This window comes from Callorhinchus milii, unplaced genomic scaffold (genome assembly GCF_018977255.1).
Source record: "Callorhinchus milii isolate IMCB2004 unplaced genomic scaffold, IMCB_Cmil_1.0 Scaffold1, whole genome shotgun sequence".
In the NCBI taxonomy this organism is placed as follows: Eukaryota; Metazoa; Chordata; class Chondrichthyes; order Chimaeriformes; family Callorhinchidae; genus Callorhinchus; species Callorhinchus milii.
Window position 1 is genome coordinate 13,364,031 of NW_024704742.1, and position 16,631 is coordinate 13,380,661.

Below are 16,631 nucleotides of genomic sequence, written 5' to 3' on the forward strand. Positions count from 1 at the left end.
CTTTGTGGACAAAATGCAGCAGGCAATTGTGCACATCAGGTTCACATAAACAGTCCCACAAACGCAAGTCGTCTCACTTGCGAGGCGAGTGTTCTAACCACTAAGCTACAGGGACTTCACTCTAGTTCTGCACGTAATTCTTAACAAATTCAAACCTGTCGTGTGAGAGAGGTGAAAGATTGGACCAAAAGTGTCTCTGATAAGTATTGGGAAAATAAATCCATAACAATACTTTCAGCTAGGCCAAGATAGCAGAACAGTGGAGCACATGTTCAGGATTGTCTCAGGCAATTTCAGGACAGAGGCCTGGAAGCTTTTCTTTACTCAGAGGTTAACAAACGACTGGACAGGTTAACAGGAGATTGATGCCAGGACACTGAACTCGTTTAAGAAACAGCTTGATGTTATGATGGAGGACAGTAGGCTGAGATCAAATGAGCCAAAGGGCCTTCTTTATCCAAATTTCTCATTATCTTGCTACACATCCTGGAAATTGATATGCAAGTTGTTCTACCTGCAAGTTTGCAGCATTGAAATCCCAATCATACTAATGTAGGCTATTATAATAACTTGCATTTATATTGAAATTTGATATAGAATAAAAATAATCCTTTTTTTTGATATAGTGCCTTATCACAGTTTTAAATGGCACCAAGTGATAACATTGTGACTAGCCACGCATTAGCAATCCGTTTTACATCACAACTTTTGATTGCAAATCGACTAAACTTATCATGGTAGTATTCTAGTAATATTATAGAGATGAAAAAGAGAGACCTTGGGAAACAATGGCCTGCTGACTTCCTCCACCTCTTCCCAAATGTTCTGGCTCCACCATGACAGTCCAAGCCCTCAACAAGCAGTGCAACTACACATAGCCATTGAGTTCAAGTCACTCCAGAGGGTGAGGTAGATAATGCCACAACATAGTGTTGAGCAGCAAACACTTTAGAAGCAAGGAGGAAAGGGGACAGGAAATAAAGCTGTACAACATGAGGAGAGGATATTTCTTGAGATGCATTTGCCCGTAATTCCTGATTAAAAGAAAACTGAATTTGTCTGCCACATTCTTGTTACATCCTGGCTGGGGTTCATTTTGACCCCTTTGGAAGGTATAAATTCTGTTTATTACTCTGCTAATAATAATAATAATAACTGGACAAATAAGATCCGCTATACCACCATTCTCTGCTGTAATTTGACAACATTCAATAGTGTTTGTTTACCTGTAATACTACATCTATGGGAAATACAGTTTCTAAGTGAAGAGATAAATCTCAGGGTGCGTGTGTTCCGCACCAGCACAATTGAAAAATTGATCTATTGTATGATAATTGCAAGCAAACAGCAGGGCAAGATGTGTAGCTGTAACAATGCAGAACAAAAAAGGGTTTAATTAATATTGCTAGCAATTTGATTCATCTTTGTGGGTGAGAAAGTGGACAGCTATTTGGAACATTTGTGTAGTTTAACGGATCCGTTTACTGGGTAATAGGCAGTGGTAGTGAGGTTTCCTTACCCTCAGAGTATTGTAACTCCTTGGCAATATAGAGGCTCCTTGTGGAGTACTCTGCCTCAGTGGTTAGAGAATTCGCCTCATGAGAGACCTCTGTTTGATTCCCGGGCAGGACGAAATGTTAAGCAAGTTTCCTTACTCCACACGCCTCTGTTTACCTAGCAGTAAGTAGGAACCCAGTTGTTAGTCGATTGGGTGATTGCTTTTTGGGGGTAAAAATCCCTTTAAAAAAATAATAATTTGGTCACTCAATCCACGACTGTTTGTGGGAATAGGTCACAGTGTATATTGATCAACAACGATGTATGTATGTGGGCTTTTTGATGGAGCACTCTAGATTCACCAGGCCTGTTTATCAGGAATGTCTGGCATCAGTCAGATTCTCCAGCAAACTGCTAATATCATTGATTTGCAACAGAGAATCTCCTGATTATCTATAGCTAAACCTCATGAACAACAACAACAAATTACATTTGTACAGCAACTTTCACGTCAAGAGGACGTCCCAAAGAGCTGGACAGTCAGGGATCCGCACCCAAGCTGGTGGCTGGGATCAGGAAGGGTGGAGGGCGGTGAAGGTAGGGGAAGGAAGGTAACCAAAGGCATAGTTGAAGAGGAGGGTCTTGAAGGAGGCAAGGGAGTGGCCGAGGCGGAGGGACTGTGTGATGGAATTCCAGAGGGAGCAGAGAGGCTGAAGGCCCACCTTCGTAATTCATAGAAGCAATTGACTGTAAGCATAATCGTATGCGAGCAAGGGAAGCCAATAAACTAAAAACATTAGTTTAATTCTCAAAGGCCTCACTTTGAGGCCTTTGAGATTATTCACAAAATAATAATCCCCTCAAATGTACAATCTGTCTTCCTGGGTTGTCAATTCCATGTATTCACTGTGCTCTGTGTATAGTGGAGCGGCAAAATAATTCCACTTGTGTCCTCTATTTCACATATTAACTACACTCTGTGTATAGCAAAACACCCAGACCTTCAACACACAGGGGATGTGCAATTATGTAATGCATTGGCACCGCCCCATGCAACTGAGGGAATGAACGCTGGTTTGTTCCGACAACAACAACTTGCATTTATATAGCGCCCTTCATGCCAGACAGCATCTCAGAGCACTTAACAATGGCGGAGCCCGATGCCAAGCCGGAGGGAGGGGAAAAGTGACCGTAGGCACCGTTGAAGAGGAAGATCGTCAATCGTGACCTGAAAATGGGGAGAGTGGAGGCAAGGTGAAGGGATTGAGGGAGAGAGTTCCATAGTTTTGGGGCGTAGTGGCTGAAAACACGGCCGGCGTTGGTGGAGCGGAGGTTCCCGGGGACAAAGAGGAGGCCGGAGCCAGTCGAACGGAAGCAGTGGGTATGCTGCAAACAGTAAATGCTGGACATCACCCAGGTTATCTAGGGGTGATAGGAAAGAAAAGTAGGAAAAAGGGGGAGATTGTGCAGAACGAAGGGAAAGTTAAACCGGGGTCATCTCCTAGCAACTAATTTCTGCATACAACAACATTGTCAGAGACCCAAAGGCAGGAGAGTCCCTGTACTTCTGATGGGAAGGAATTATTACTCCCGGAAAACCGATCCGCCAATTGACTAACAACCAGGTTCCTACTTATTACTAGGTAAACAGGCGCATGGAGTAAGAAAACTTGCCTAAGATTTTTACACCGTTACGATTTTGCCAACATTGCAAAAGGCAGTCCTATCTGCTGTCTGATCTATTGGCAGTAAAAGGCCAACTTCACTCTTGTAATTTGTAATATTGTTTCATGACTTTACTTTAATCCATAAGATTTTCACTATTTCAAACAAAGTGATGGGGGTAGGTCAATATTATTCTCCCTGCTCCACAAGCCATATCCACATCCCACAACCTCAAGATATCTGAAGTGCAGATAAAAAGAAAACACGCGAAAGTCCTTGATTAAAATATAAAATGCTGGCAATATACCAGCAGGTCAACCAGCAGCTGAATGAGAAAAACAGCTCACCGCACCTCTCTCCCTGGTTAGTGTCAACCAATGGTAAAACCTCCAGGAAGCAATCATTTAGAGTCCTGTAGCTCAGTGGTTAGAGCATTCACCTCGCAAGCAAGAGACCTGGCTTTGATTCCCGGCAAGGCGAAACCCTGGGAAAGTTTCCACATGCCTGATAATAATCCCTCAAGAAAAAAACAATAATAATTTGGTCACTCAATCCACGACTGTTTGTGGATTGCCGCGTTTCGCCCACAAATATACGGTCAATTCATTTTAAAATATATACTGTGAAACGCTTTGAAATGTTTCAAAGACGTGAAAAGCACTATATCAAATGCAAGGATCTCCTTTTTCAATTGTCTTTGAGTCCTTGGGTTTTAATATCTTCCATTACTGCCCTCTTACGGTTAAAATAATGAAATAAATTGTTTTGCATTTTTTGTAATGTCCATTTCCAGTCGCTCTTAGTGCCCCAATTTCTCTTTACAATACCTATTACTGTGGTCTTGTATTCAGCCCAATGCTGAACCTCTTATTTCTCCTTATGAGCATTGTGAACCTTCCCTTTTTTAACATAGCACAAACCTGGCCAATTTGTGATTTCAGAATAGAATCTGACTGCAGGTCAGATCCCAGGTTCTCGCTCAGTAACTTCTGCTGTTTCCTGTCCATTTCTTCCAACGTGTCCCACTGCCCCATCTCACATTGTTGCTTATAGTCCTTAAGTTGATCAAACTAAAAAAATAAAGACTTACATCGATTGAAGTATAAAAAATCCATTCCCAAATCACTCACTTTTACTTATACAAACCCGGTCTGAGACATCGTAAAGTGCTTCACAGAATATACTGTAAAGAGAATTGACTGTATATTTTGTGGGCAAAAAGTGGCAGCAGATTGCACATAGCAGTATCCCACAAACGGTCGTGGATTGAGTGACCAATTGTTTTTTTAAGAAATTATTACCCCCGGACAAACTAATAATAATAATAATCCTTGCATTTGATATAGCGCTTTTCACGTCGGGAGGACGTCCCAAAGCGCTTCACAGAACACACTGTAAAGTGAATTGACTGTATATTTGTTGGCGAACGCGGCAGTCAATTGCGCACAGCAATGTCCCACAAACAGTCGTAGATTGAAAATGACCAATTTATTATTGTTTTTGGTTTTGGAGGGATTATTATTAGGCGTGTGGATTAAGGAAACTTGCTCAAGGTTTCGCCCTGCCTGGAATTGAAGTCGGGTCTCTCACTTGCAAAGCGAGTGCTCTAACCACTGAGCTACAGGACTCCACGCAACAACCCAATTCCTCCTTATTGCTAAGCAAACAGAGACATGTGGAGTAAGGAAACTTGCCCAAGGTTTCGCCCTGCCTGGAATCGAACCCAGGTTTATCACTTGCGAGGCGAGTGCTCTTTCCACTGACCTACAGGACTCCACCCTTTTTACCGTTAATAAGCGAAATACTGCAAAATGTGTTCTGGTACAAGACTGGAGACACAGATTATGGATTGGAAATCAATGCAAGAAAACAAACCTGTATCTTTACAAAGTGGGATGAGCACTTGAATATTCAAAACAAATAGTAGCCCAATCACACTACACAACTTGTGTTGCTGGAAAAAAAGAAAAAGTTAACAATTTTGTCTTTCATAGAGAGGTATTGGGACAACCAAGAAGGGTGGATGAAACAAGGGCAGGATAGCTCTTAAAGGGTATTCAATAAATACCTGAAGGTAAAACCTACAAACAACAACAACTTGCATTTATATAGGGGCTTTCACGCCAGATTACGTCTCAGAGCGCTTGATATGTGTGGGATAGGATGGGGGAGTGGGACTACATGTTTACAATTTTCCTTTTCCTGTAGCTCAGTGGTTAGAGCACTCGCTTTGCAAGCGAGAGGCCTGGTTTCGATTCCTGGCAGGGCGAAAGGTTGGGCAAGTTTCCTTACTCCACACGGCTCTGTTCACCTAGCAGTAAATAGGAACCCTGTTGTTAGTCGATTGGCAGATCGTTTTTCTGGGGATAATAATTCCTTAAAAAAAATTGCTCAATCAATCCACGACTATGTGTGGGACTCTGCTGTGTGCAATTGGCTGCCACGATTCACCCACAAAATATACGGTCAATTCACTTTACATTATATTCTGTGAAACGCTTTGAGACATCTCGAATATGTGATGGGGTGCTATATCAAATGTAAGAATTATTATTATTATAATAACTTTTACAATGCAGAGTTTCCCAAGCACAGCACAGGAAATGCCAACCTGGACTATGAGCAGAAAATCCCAATGTGGGCTTTAACCCACAACCATTGACTCAGAGTGCTAGTAACTAAGTAATAATAGTATTATAGTAATAAAGATAACTTTACTGCTAAAATATTAGCCCCAGTGGGTAACACAAAAACCATAAGTTGAACTAAAAAAAACGCTTACCTACACTCACTCTGTCATCACCTTGATTTCTTTCTATTTCTCTTTGCTTTATTCTTTGTCTGGAAGTTTTTGAAGTTGTGCATTAGTGACTGTCTTTGGGAGAGGAGGAGAGAAGGATGGATATCTAAAAGAGAAAAAGCTTTGACAACCACTTAAGGTATTCCTTTTTCTTGGTTTATTTATAAAATACACAGTCAATTCACTTTACACTATATTCTCTGAAGCACTTTGAGATGTCTTGAAAACTTGGTAAAGCGCTGTATCAAATGAAAGGATTATTATTATTATTGACTACTCTCCCCCCTCTCCCGGCAAACAATATGGTTGCTAGACACCTTTCCAACCTTTGTTAATGTACTTGTGTTCCCCTGACAAGTGGCTGTGGTTTTCACAATCAGCAGATACCACAAAGGATCAGATCAGCACTAGCAAGGGGAGTGCACATGCACTGTGGAGAGTCACATCTACATTCCCACAGTTACACGCTGCAGTCAAGGAAATACGTAGCATAATGTTACCGCAGGCCTCAAATAATCCAACTACACTCTTCATCAAACTATAAGGGATAATAGCAAAGGTGTTAGTAGAAAAACAAAGGCTATTTACCCAGATCACCTTGTGAATCAGTAAGTCTCCAGGAATAAATAGTGATTAATGTGACAGGCAGCCACACAAGACACTTGTCATCAGTGATTTGGCAAAATGCAACTTTGTGATGTCAGATACAAGCAGCTATCTCAGCCTCAAGCAACCAGCATTCACTTCAAAGGCAACAGTGCTGAGAAGGAACAAGTTAGAGGAGGAGTCTCACATCAGCAAACAAGTGATATTGTATTGCTTTCTCAATGTATCAGGCAAGAAGCTAGAGCAATAACTTCAACCTCCCGAAGGAGAGCAGTGGAACCTAACAATTGCAGCACTTTTTTNACTGCGCGAGCTTTACTAGAAGCCCTCAACATTGCCATCATAAGGGCTCCGGGACACTCCCCCTCGTGAAGAGTGCTATATAAATGCAAGTTGTTGTTATTTCTGTCTTTGAACATGTAAACATTCCACCCGCTCCCCCGGTCCAAGTCATCTCCACTCTCTGAAAACACAAACCCAGACACTCGAGTGCAGTTGGCAGAAATCTGGCCTCACGATTCACCACCAGCTGTGGCTTGAGCACCTCCACATCTACTGCCTCTCCTTTTCACAGGCAAAAACTGACTTTTACTCCAAAGTCATTCTGGAGGCAAACAACAATCCAAAGATGTTGTTTTCCACCATCCATCACCTCCTCCGTGCACCCCCTTTCAAGCCCCCTCTATCCTCATATCAAACGCCTCATGCAAAGCTTCATCACTTCAAAGATTGAAAACATCCACTTGTCTGCATCGTCCTACCCCCATGTCCCCTTCCACCCACTCAGACCATGCAAACAACCTTCTCCCACTGCCAAGGCTCCTGCCACTGCCCCCTCCTTACATTCCTTTGCCACCATTTCTCCCTCCTTCCTCTCAACCATAATCACCTGGATGAAGTTCACCACCTGCTGCCTCAACCCCATCCCCACCCAGCTGCTTATCACTCAACTCCCCCTTCTCTCCCCTCTGCTGGCCGACACCATCAACTTGGATGACTTGGATGAAGAAATAGAAAGTTTTATATCCAAGTTTGCAAATGACACTAAGATAGGAGGCTCCGCAAGTAGTGTAGATGGGAGTAGGAAGTTACAGAGGGACTTAGACAGATTAAGTGAGCAAAGCTGTGGCAGATGGAGTTCAATGTAGGGAAGTGCGAGGTCATCCACTATGGACCGAAAAAAGATAGGGCAGAATAGTTTCTTAACGGGGAGAAACTAAGAGCTGTGGAAGAGCAAAAAGATTTGGGTGTCCATATCCACAAATCACTAAAAACCAATTCCCAGGTGCAAAACATAATCAAAAAGGCAAATGGTATGTTGGCCTTTACCTCGAGAGGCCTGGAATACAAAGGGGAAGAAATGATGCTTCAGCTGTATAGAGCATTAGTCAGACCCCACCTGGAGTACTGCGTTCAGTTTTGGGCACCGCACCCCAGGAAAGATATATTGGCCCTGGAGGGGGTGCAGCGCTGGTTCACCAGAATGTTACCAGGCCAAAAAGGCTTAAGTTACGAGGAAAGGCTGCGTAAACTTGGATTGTATTCCCTCGAGTTTAGAAGATTGAGGGGTGATTTGATAGAGGTTTTTAGGATGATAAAGGGATTTGATAGGAAATAGCTTTTCTGCATCTACCCTATGTTGGGGGAATGCAAAACAAGAGGGCATAGTCTTAAAATTAGAACCAGACCATTTAAGAGTGAAATTCGGAAGCATTTTTTCACTCAAAGTGGGTAGAAATCTGGAATTCTCTCCCCCAAAAGGTCATGGATGCTGGATCCATCCACACCTTCAAGAAAGAGATTGACAGATTTTTAGTAGGTCGGGGTATTAAGGGATACAGGGAGAAAGCGGAAATTGGAATTGAAATTCTAGTAAAGATATAGATCAGCCATGATCTAATTAAATGGTGGAATAGGCTCGACGGGCTGAATGGGCAACTCCTGTTCCTATTTTCCTATGTAACCAGTCTCTGTCCTCAGGCTCTGTTTTATTCCCCCTGAAAAACGCTGTTATCTCACTTCTCCTCAAAAAACCCACCCTCGATTCCTCTAATCTCTCACACTACTGTTCCATCTCCAACCTGCCCTTCCTTGCCAAAGTCCTGGAAGGCATTGTTACAGGTCAACTTTGGTGACACCTTTCCCTCCGCTCCCTCCTCGAGCCCCTGCAGTCTGGTTTTTGCCCTGCCCACAGCACAGAGACAGCGCTTGTCAAAGTTACAAACGACGACCTCTCAATCTGTGACCAGGGCTCCCTCTGCCTCCTCATCCTACGGATCTCTCTGCCACATTCAACAGTCGATCCGCCATCCTCCTCCACCACCTCTCCTCCCTCATTCACCTTAGTGGGACCGCACTCACATGGTTTGAATCCTACTTAACCAACCGCCTCCATTTCATCGCCCCAAATGGTTTCGCCTCCCTCCCCCACAGGGCTTCAGCCTTAGCCCTCTCTTTTCCCTCATCTATATGCTCCCTCTGGGCAACGTCATTTGCAGACACGGGGTAAACTTCCACATGTACGCGGATGAAACACAAATCTGCTTTGCCTCCTACAGTACCAACTCCAGGTTCGCCGATGTTCTATCAGCTTGTCTGGCAGACATCAGGGCCTGAATGAGTGCAAACTTCCTGCTGCTGAATGTGGATAAGATGGAAACCATACTCCTTGGCTCCTGTCAATAGCTTCACTCCTGCGGATCTGAACTCCTTAACCTCCCTCAGATTCACCAAACCAGTGTGCAATCTAGGCATCCTGTTTGACCCCCAGCTGTCCTTCCTTCCCCACATCCAGTCCCTGACCAGGACCCCCTTCTTTCACCTCCACCACATTGCCTGTCTCCAACCGTTCCTTACCCCAGCCAAAACTCTTGTGCATGGGTTTGTCACCTCTCGCCTGGATTACTCAAACACACTCCTCGCCGGTCTCCCCAGCTCCACTATTCAAAAGATTCAGCTCATTCAGAACTCTGCCGCCCGCGTATTGACCCAGACCAAACTCCGTACCCACATCTCACCAGTTCTGGCCAGGCTCCACTGGCTCCCCATCACCAAACGGATCGACTCACGCTCATGTTCAAATCCATTCACTTTCTGGCACCTCCCTACCTCTCCGACCTCCTCAATCCACCACCCTGGCGCCTCAGCTTGACTGGCACCGGCCTCCTGTTGTCCCTCACACCCACCATCGGAAGTCACGCTTTCAACCACTACACCCCAAAATTCTGGAATACTCTCCCTGAATCCCTCTGCCTTGCCCCCTCTCCCCTTTTTCAAGTCCCGCCTGTAAACATTCCTCTTCGACGTGCTTACGGCCTCCCACCCCCCACCTGGCATGGAGTCAGACACTGTTAAGCACTCTGAGACACTACCCTGCTTGGAAGGCGCTTTTTAAGTACAAGTTGTTGTTGTAAACAAAACATATGAGATTGTGTGGTAAGCTAACAATATACATGTGTAGCAATAATAATTAAACAAATAATAAGTAATGTAATGATGGGCCTTCAGCCACTCTGCTCCCACCCTCTAGAACTCCATCCCATAGTCCCATGGCATGTGTATGAAATACACAGACTGAAACTCATCTGCATCTTGGGTTACTTCCCAGTTAATGGACGAGTGAAAATGGCCCAGGTTGTGCACAGTGCTCATAACTCACACTTACAATGAGGTTTCTATTTGTCCTTTAAAGTATCTACACTATTCTTGCAGATAGTTACAAAACCAAACACTTTTGAGTACTAAATGGATTACTTTTACCTTATCTTCTGGGGTTTGTAGTATTACTCTCCCGATCTTGTATGCAGGGAATTTGTTATATGCTGAATAAAATATTATCAGAAATTCAATGGTTTGCGTGCATCGAGATCTCTCTGTCTTTAAAGTATACGACTTCCAATTTGTAGAGCGTCTTTCACATCAGGGAGGTACTGGACAGTCCTGGTGGTGGGGATCAGGAGGGATGGAGTAAGGGGATGGTAGGGATTGGAGGGTGACCGAAGGCACAGTCGAAGAGGAGGGTCTTGAAGGAAGCAAGGAGCAAGGCAGAGGCACTATGGGATGGAGTTCTAGAGGGTGGGAGCAGAGTTGCTGAAGGCCCACCCTTACATTACTTATTATTTGTTTAATAATACATTACTTGTTATCAATGCCTCTCCCACACCAGTTGAGTGAACGCAAAAATAAATCCCTGCTTCGTCTGTTGGTGCCCGGGTGTACAACAGAGCTCTCTACCCTCCATGTGGGGAAGAGGTTGCTGCCCTAGAGTTGAACTGGCTCAAAGGTAAAGTGCTTCACAACTGAATGTCAGAATCAAGTCCACCTTCTCTGGCAGTTTTGGAGGTCCCACTCCTCAGTCAGGCAGATCCACAGTACTCAAGGGCATTGTTGATGACAGATCAGTCAGCCTGTTATAATAATGATAAACCTTGCATTTGATGTAGCGCCTTATATCAATGAGACATCTCAAAAGTGCTTCAGTTTACGTAAAGTGAATAGACCGTATATTTTGTGGGAAAAACATAGCAGCCAATTCAGTCGTGGATTAAATGACCAAATTATTATTATTATTTCTTGAGGGATTATTACCCATGGAAAGCGATTTGGCAATCGGCTAACAACCAGGTTTCTCCTTATTGCTAGGTAAACAGAGCCGTGTCTGTGTAATGCCGTTACCACCATTAGCGGGTGTGCCTTCAGCCTCTCTGCCCACACTCTCTGGAACTCCATCCCCCAATTCCTTCCTCTTCAACCGTGCCTTCGGTCACTATCCTACCCTCCCTGCCCTCCACCCATCCTGATCCCAACCACCAGCTCAAGTGCAGATCCCTGACTATCCAGCGCTTTGGGACGTCCTGCTGACGTGAAAGGCACGGTACAAATGTAATTTGTTGTTATATTGGATGGAGAATTGAACTATTTGGGATGGGTCCCTGACCTGTCCGGGATTTCAGCTGACTTCCCACAGACCACATGAGCACCAACCCTCATGTTTCTAAGTCCCTCCAAAAAACACCACTTTCTAAAGTAACAATAAACTTTACGAAAGTTGCAATATTTTGAAAACAATGAACAAACCAAGACAACTTATGCACATTTTAATTTTTTAATAATCATACTAACTACTTTAAATTATAATCCCGATTAAAGTAAATTTGTATCCAGCCACAATTTGAAACATTGGAATCCTGCTACGTTTGTCTAAAAAAGTCACTATACTTTACAGGTAATCCTGTGAAGTGCTAATGTCCTATTGAAGGTATAATACTGTACAGTAAACCTCACAGAAATCATATCAGTTGGGACCATACATTTCATCTGATTTATGCAAAGTGTGAGATATGTGAAGCTTATAAATATTGCATTAGGAAATTCAACACTACTTGGGCAGATGTAATTTAGGCGATTATACAATTTATACAGAATAATAATTCTTGCATTTGATATAGCGACTTATCACGTCTTCGAAACGTCTCAAAGTGCTTCACAGAATACAAGTGAATTAAGTGTATATTTTGTGCGTGAAACGCGGCAGCCAATTTCACACTTGAGTGATCCACAAACAATCGTGGATTGAGTGACCAATTTTTTTTTGAAGGATCATATTTATGCGAGTTTACTGTCTCTTTTTTGTCCATTTGTTCCCCACCCCCAAGTTAGGGAATCTTTGGGGTTTAAAAGCACTTGCATTGGGATAGTTACCCTTGCAAATGTAGTTTAGCAGCTCAGATCCAAACCAGCTTAGATTGAAACCTGCAGAATTGCTCTTTTTGCCTGGCTTGAATATGTTTCTTTTGGACAATAGTAATTCTTTTAAAAAAAATTAATTGACAATTCATTGCTTTTGACTACCCACCCACATTTTTGGCTGTCTTCTGTGTTGTAAATTTCTATGGTTCTAAAGCTAGGAATCAAGAATTGCATCACTGAAGTCAGCAACCAGGCTTGTAAGCTTCACTCAGCTGAACCTTTTTAGAAGTGTGCTCATTTCGTAGCACGGGGGAGCAAATTGGATCCATCCTACATCTAATCCAGATAAGCACACGGTTTGAGAATAAATAACCTTTCAACAAATACATGAGCAAAATCCAAAGAGAATTTTATTGTTTGTGAGCCCCAACATTTCACCTCTCCTCGAGTAAAACTTTCGATAAACATACTTGACATGGGTTACTAGGATTACTTTGTTTAATCTCTAGTTAATGTTTAGTCTTTCAGCTAGACAGGCCTGGGCATTGATTCAGCACTGAGCATCAGCCCTGTATACAGAGCAGCTCTCTTCTTGCCAGTATTTATGGAGTTGAGTAATGAGCAAACTTTCGATTCCCAAGTGATCCTTTTTCCACTATGCCATTATATCACACAGGTCACTGCAAACCATCTGTGTATTTTTTTTAAAACAAAATAAAGAGTTTTAAAACAATACATAGCAGGTATTGGGAACATCTTTTTAAGAGTCCAGAAAATTCAATTCAAATGGCTCTTTCTGCACTGGTTAGTAAACTGATGTATTTGACTATTGGACAGGAGGAAAAGGATCAATTCTAGTTCATATGAGATATTTGAGACAGATTTGGTTTTTAAATAAGGATCATAAGATGAACCATTCTAACATAGTCAACCACACAACAGTTCAGGAGGTACCGCTTCCGTTAAAGCAAGGCACCGACACAGCTTAAATATCCATCTCCTAAAAGAAAGGCCAGTGACTAGGACTAGACAAGTACTTCTTATTTGAACTTGATAAATTAGATTTCTTAATGGAGTCCGATAAACGATCAGATAATACACACAGTGCTCAGGTTGTCATGGGAGGTGGGCATCAAAACGGAGGAATGGAATGGCAGAAGCTCACAAAATTGGTCAGGAAAGCCTCAATTAGGCCTCCTTTTTCTAGTGCTGAGTACTAACTCTCTGTCGAGAGCTCCCAGCTTTCTGTGGGTTGGCAGACTGTGACCAAACCAGGGACAGCGGCTGTTGCGGACTGGCCCCGCTCTTTATCTGATAGTCTTGCTGATGTTGGAGAAGCCAATTCCGACGCACGTCATCAGCACTTTCTCGCCCCCTTTCCGTTCTTCACTTGGCTGCGTTTCAATTTTGAACATGATTTGAAAGAAGCTTCTGAGGTGCCGAAGAAACTCGATTCTTTTTTTCAAAAAACAAAAAAAACGAGTTAAGCATTTCATTGTTTATTTCTCCTGGATTATTCTCATGTCCATTCTTAACTTCTCTGTACCCCACCCACTTTCATTTTAGATGGAGCTGCGGATATTCAACAGCAATGTGAACCAATAGCATTTTTCATAGAGAAGCATTTTACAATACAACGAACTAAGTGGTTACATAACATAACGGAGCAGGAGTAGGCCATTCGGCCCTTCGAGCCTGCCCCGCCATTCAATCATGGCTGATCTTCTAATCTAACTCCAGCTAATAACCTAACCCTGCCTTATCCCCATATCCCTTAACCCCTTTTGCAATAAGAAATATATCTATCCCAGTCTTGAATATGAACTGAGCGTCAACAGCCCTTCGGGGTAGCGAGTTCCCTTTGAGTGAAGAAGTTCTTCCTCAACTCAGTGCGAAAGGGCTGCCTCTGATTTTAAGGTTGTGACCCCTGGTTTTAGTTTCTCCAACCAGGGGAAACAATCTCCCACTATCTACTCTATCATTTGTGGAGTCCTGTAGCTCATTGATTAGAGCACTTGCTTTGAAAGTTCAATTCCAGGCAGGGCGAAACCTTGGGCAAGTTTCCTTACTCCACACACCTAATAATAATCCCTCAAAAAAAAACCAATAATAAATTGGTCATTTTCAATCCACGACTGTTTGTGGGACATTGCTGTGTGCAATTGGCTGCCGCGTTCGCCCACAAATATACAGTCAATTCACTTTACAGTGTGTTCTGTGAAGCGCTTTGAGACATCCTCCCAACGTGAAAAGCGCGATATCAAATGCAAGGATTATTATTATTATTATTATCATGCCCTTTGATGATCTTATAGGTTTCTATAAGATCCCCTCTAATTCTTCTATATTCTAGAGAATATCGGCCCAAATTAGTCAGCCTATCCTCGTAACTCATCTCCTTCATCCCTGGTACTAACCTTGTAAATCTACTCTGCACCCCCTCCAAGGCAAGTACATCCTTCCTTAAATAAGGAGACCAAAACGGCACACAGTATTCCAGGTGTGGTCTCACCAGGGCCCTATACAGTTGCAGCAAGACTTCCCTACTCTTATACTCTAATCCTTTCATAATGAATGCTAACATCCCGTTCTCCTTCCTAATTGCTGTTGCACCTGCAGACTAACTTTCTGTGATTGGTGTACAACACCCAAGTCCCTCTGGTTGCCAACACATTCCAATCTCTCCCCTTCTAAAAAACAACCCGCTCTACAACAACAACAAGATTTCATTTATAGAGCGCCTTTCACGTCAGGAGGATGTCCCAAGGCACTGGACAGTTGGGTCAGGACCCGAGCAGGGGGGAAATGGTCAGGGTGAGGGGAAGGGAGGGGGCGAGGAGGGGGTAGAGAGTCGAGAGGGGAGCTGAAGGCACGGTCAAAGAGAAAGGTCTTGAGACCGGCCTTGAAGGAGGAAAGGGAGGAGGCGGCGAAGGCATTGGGGGATGGAGTTCCAAAGCCTAAGGGCTGAGAGGCTGAAGGCCCGGCTACCGATGGTAGGGCGGGGGATGTGGTGCAGACCGGAGCCAGAGGAACGGAGGGTACGGGCAGGTAAGTAGAGGGATAGTAGGTCGGAGAGGTAGGAGGGAGCAAGGCCGTGAATGGCCTTGTAGGTGAGGATGAGGATCCTGAATTCGATCCTCTGGGGGATGGGGAGCCAGTGGAGGCGAGCGAGGGTGGGAGTGATGTGGTCCCGAAGCCTGGTGCGGGACAGTACACGAGCTGCAGAGTTCTGAATGACCTGCAGTGTGGAGAGAGTTCCCATAGTCCAGCCTTGAGGTGATAAAGGCGTGGACCTGAAGGCGTGTTTCAGCAGCGTGAGGGGTGAGGTAGTGCCGTAGTCTGGTGATGTTTCGGAGGTGATGGAAGGCGGTGCCGGTTGTGGCGCGGTTATGAGGAAGAAAGGACAGCTCAGGGTCGAACAGAACCCCGAGGTTCCTGATTGGCTTTGAGAGATGGAGAGTGCAGCCTTGGATGCTGATGCTGTCAGCGCCTGAGGTGGGGAGGCGCTGACGTGAGCCAATCAGGAGGGCCTCAGTTATGCGCACGTTGAGCTGAAGAAAGTTGTCTCTCGTTCAGGACTCAATGACGGACAGGCAGGATGTCAGGACATCGGTGGTCGTGGAGTTGAGGGTAGAGGAGGAAAGGTAGAGTTGGGTATCATCTGCATACATGTGGAAGTTAACCCCATGTCTGCGGATGATGTCACCAAGGGGGAGCATATAGAAGGTGAAGAGGAGGGGACCGAGGACAGAGCCCTGAGGGACACCGCACGAGACAGTGCGGGGGTGGAGGAAAAGCCGTTTGTGGAAACAAAATGAAGATGGTGGGAGAGGTAAGACCTAAACCACTCAAGGACAGGGCCTTGAAGTTTAAGGAGGGAGGACAAGCGGTGGAGGAGGATAGCCTGGCCGACCGTATCGAATGCGGCCGATAGGTCGAGGAGGACGAGGAGGCAGAGGGAGCCCTGGTCGCAGATGGTCATAATGTCATTGGTGATCTTGACCAGGGCAGTTTCTGTGCTATGGGCAGCACGGAAACCCGACTGAAAGTTTTCGAATAATGAATGGGTGGAGAGGAAAGAGCGCAGCTGGGAGGCGACAACTCTTTTGAGAACCTTGGACAGAAAGGGGAGGATGGAGATGGGCAGGTAGCTTGATAGCTGCGACGCATCAAGGGAGGGTTTTTTCAAAGTGGGAGTGATGGTGGCAGTTTTTGGGGAATGGGAACAGAGCCAGAGGAGGTGATATCTGTGAGAAGTGTTTTTGCTCCCTAGGTGGATGACTTCGCACTTCCCTACATTATACTTCATCTGCCACCTACCTGCCCAATCACCTGACCTATCTATGTCGCGCTGCATTTTGTTTAATGTCATCCT

The 16,631-nt window shown here is 44.3% G+C and overlaps 1 protein-coding gene and 1 pseudogene across 1 annotated transcript in view; both read right to left on the reverse strand.

The window, feature by feature from the left end:
* The window catches only part of LOC121849877, a 28,276-nt pseudogene extending 24,080 nt beyond the window's left edge, over window positions 1-4,196 (reverse strand).
* Window positions 4,197-12,650: 8,454 nt separating this feature from the next.
* rcl1 (RNA terminal phosphate cyclase-like 1) overlaps window positions 12,651-16,631 on the reverse strand; it is a 37,594-nt gene continuing 33,613 nt past the window's right edge. The window contains 1 exon segment of the mRNA NM_001292183.1: window positions 12,651-13,711. Coding sequence (NP_001279112.1) covers window positions 13,564-13,711 — 148 coding nt within the window. The 3' untranslated portion in view covers window positions 12,651-13,563.